This window comes from Agrilus planipennis, unplaced genomic scaffold, assembly GCF_000699045.2.
Source record: "Agrilus planipennis isolate EAB-ADULT unplaced genomic scaffold, Apla_2.0 scaffold4, whole genome shotgun sequence".
Classification (NCBI taxonomy): Eukaryota; Metazoa; Arthropoda; class Insecta; order Coleoptera; family Buprestidae; genus Agrilus; species Agrilus planipennis.
Window position 1 is genome coordinate 2,424,708 of NW_020442463.1, and position 2,936 is coordinate 2,427,643.

The 2,936-nt window shown below is 36.4% G+C and overlaps 1 protein-coding gene across 1 annotated transcript in view; it reads left to right on the forward strand.

The window, feature by feature from the left end:
• The window catches only part of LOC112906569, a 17,101-nt gene extending 14,958 nt beyond the window's left edge, over window positions 1-2,143 (forward strand). Inside the window, exon 6 of the mRNA XM_025980904.1 lies at window positions 2,099-2,143. Coding sequence (XP_025836689.1) covers window positions 2,099-2,143 — 45 coding nt within the window. The remainder of the gene's footprint in view (window positions 1-2,098) is intronic.
• The last annotated feature ends 793 nt before the right edge of the window (window positions 2,144-2,936 follow it).

Below are 2,936 nucleotides of genomic sequence, written 5' to 3' on the forward strand. Positions count from 1 at the left end.
TAATGTTCGGTCCTTGTTAATTGTATATAGTCATTGTGTATAGTCATTGTATATATTTTTGTAATATTAAGAAGACGTGCTTTAAGTTAAATTTTATATTTATATTAGTTTACGATAGTTGTTAGTTTGCACAAATTTTTATTATCACTTTGAAGGGATTTATTCATAGGCACGTCTGGGAATTTCTTTGAACTGGACATCAACAAACAGGGATGGTTCGCAATATGTACAATTACCTACTTTCATAAATCTTTGCAAGCACCCGCTGTGTCGGCATCTTCTAATTCAAATTCAATATTTTTCAGAACCGAATGGGCGTTACCATCTCTGCTTGTCGAAGGGCGTACCTGCCCCTCTATATGTATATATTAATTGTACCAATTCATGAAAAAGAGAAGACAAGTATTTCAACCTTTGTACCAAGAACTTGTTACGTGACATTTCAGTGACCATTTTTTGCAACTTGTATTTTTTCTGTACTTGTTTTAATTAAGACATAGCTCACGGTATTGATGTGTTTGTTTTGAAACACCAACACCGAAACAGTATTATTGGTATGGTTTAGAATGAAAATATCAATAAGATGTCATTATGGTCGATATTTTATTTACTAAGTTATCTTTAAGAGTTTAATATTCTAAATTATCATAATTTCTATTAACATATGACTTTATTCATCTACCGGTTCAATATCTACGAAATCTAGTTTAATAATGTTAAAGTACTTATCGGTATCGTCTTCAACTAAGATGAGTGGTGCGCTTGGTATAATAGGTTCGGTGATTACACTAAAATTAGAATAATCTTCGTTTATTACGTAATTACTAATATATAAAAGTTCGGAGGAACAAGGGGAATAATCGTTACTGTTGTTTATCTGATTAAATTTTTCATTATTTTCGGCGGGATCCAAGTCTCCTACTAGATCCTGTAAGTCTTTGGCCAACTCTTCGATAGGATAGTCGTCTTTCTTGTTTACCACTTTAATTTGGACGCGTGATAATGCATCTGCATTCCTATTGAGGGTACCTTTTTGTAGATGATTTCATAATCAAATTCCTCCAGTTTTAATCGCCAGCGGGTTATACGACCTCTGGGACATTTGATGCTGAATGACGATGGTGGGTTATTATTTTGAATCTTCGTCCAAATAAATAGGGACGAAAGTGTTTGCAGGCCCAGATTATAGCTAATAGCTGGCGTTCAGTTGTTGAATAGCGGGTTTCTGCGTTGTTTATGGTACGAGATCCATAGGCTACTGGGAGATCTTTGCCAATCGGTCCTTGTGACAGAATTGCACCAATTGCAGTTCCGAAGGCATTCGTAGTTAAGTTGAATGGCTCTTCGAAATCAGGATATTGTAATATCGGCTCGCACGTTAGACTTTTCTTCAGGATTTCAAAGGACTCTATACATTCATAGTTGAAAATGATAGGCGCGCCTTTCTTTAGCAGTATCGTAAGTGGCTTAGCGATCTTCGCGTAGTTGTTAATAAATAATAATATCCTGTAAGCCCTAAGAAAGCTCGGATTTCTTTTTGGTTTCTCGGTCACGAAAAAAGGGTGATTGCCTTTATTTTGTCTGGGTTAGGTTTGATGCCCTCCCTGGTGATGATGTGCCCGAGGTAGCCCACTTCCTTGCGGAAAAATTCGCACTTGTCGGGTTGGATTTTGAGATTCTAAGCTCTTAACCTCTTGAAGCCGTTGACAAGCCTTTCTTTGTGTTCGGTGAGGGTGGAACCAAATATCACTATGTCATCTAAGTAGACAAGGCATTGGGTATTGTTGAGTCCTGTCAGCACATTGTCCATGACCCGTTGAAAAGTGGGCGGTGAATTTTTAAGGCCAAAAGGCATCCGCGGAAATTCAAAATGTCCTTGCTCGGTGTTAAAAGGTGTTTCCTGGATCGATTCCTCTTAAACCTCGATTTGGTGGAACCCAGAAGTCCAACGTTGTAAAATAAGCGCTGCGTCCCAAGCTGTCCAGGATCTCGGTGATGTTCGGCAACGGATATTTATCATAAACGGTCTTTTCATTCAACTTTCTATAGTCATTGACGACTCTCCATTTCTGTTTGACGGATGCGTCGATTTTTGTAGGAACCACCAAGACTGGGCATGACCACGGGGAAAAACTTGGCCTAATTATCTTTTGGTCCAGCATCTTTTTAACTTGAGCAGCTACTTCCGGTTTGTGGATTTTCGGGGATAGGTAGAAATTTCCACAGCAGGGTTGTGAATTATTAGTCTCTATTTTATGTTTAATGGAGTTTGTGAATGTTAATAATTTATCGCCAAATTTTCTAAGAATGATTTATATATGAGTGGCTTCTTCTTCGTTAAGATGATTTAATCGCAATAAGGATTCTACTATTTTCTGCCTTTCTATTTTATAATTTTTATTAACTTCTGAGTTAAAATGAACTAATTCTGTTTTATCTATTTGTAATTTTTCGAAATCAGAATCGTTAATGTCTAAAGCGAAATTTTTTTCGGCCTCATTTAAATTCACCGACGTAATTATAAAATTACCATTGGAGTGTGTGCGCTCTAACTTTACTCTTTTTCAATTAAATTCGACACACTGTGATATAAAATTTATTATATTAAATTACACCATGCGGCGTGCTTACCGTAGCAATGACCACGACTAAGTAAGTGGTGAGGTGAAGATGAATGACAAAAACAATTGGAGCATTGTGCCCGTATGAATGACGTCAATCGCGAACAAGCATAAACGTGAAACATACCTATACCATACCATGAAAATGATCGACATTAATAATCATTGAAAGATTAAAGAATATACAGTACGTCACAATTTCGTACAGAGTCAGTTTTGACCATGCAATTAGGGATAATGATACCGTCTTTTTCGTACTTATTAATAATGAATTCTTGATAAGGTGTTAAATGTGAATTTAATCTAATAACTTTC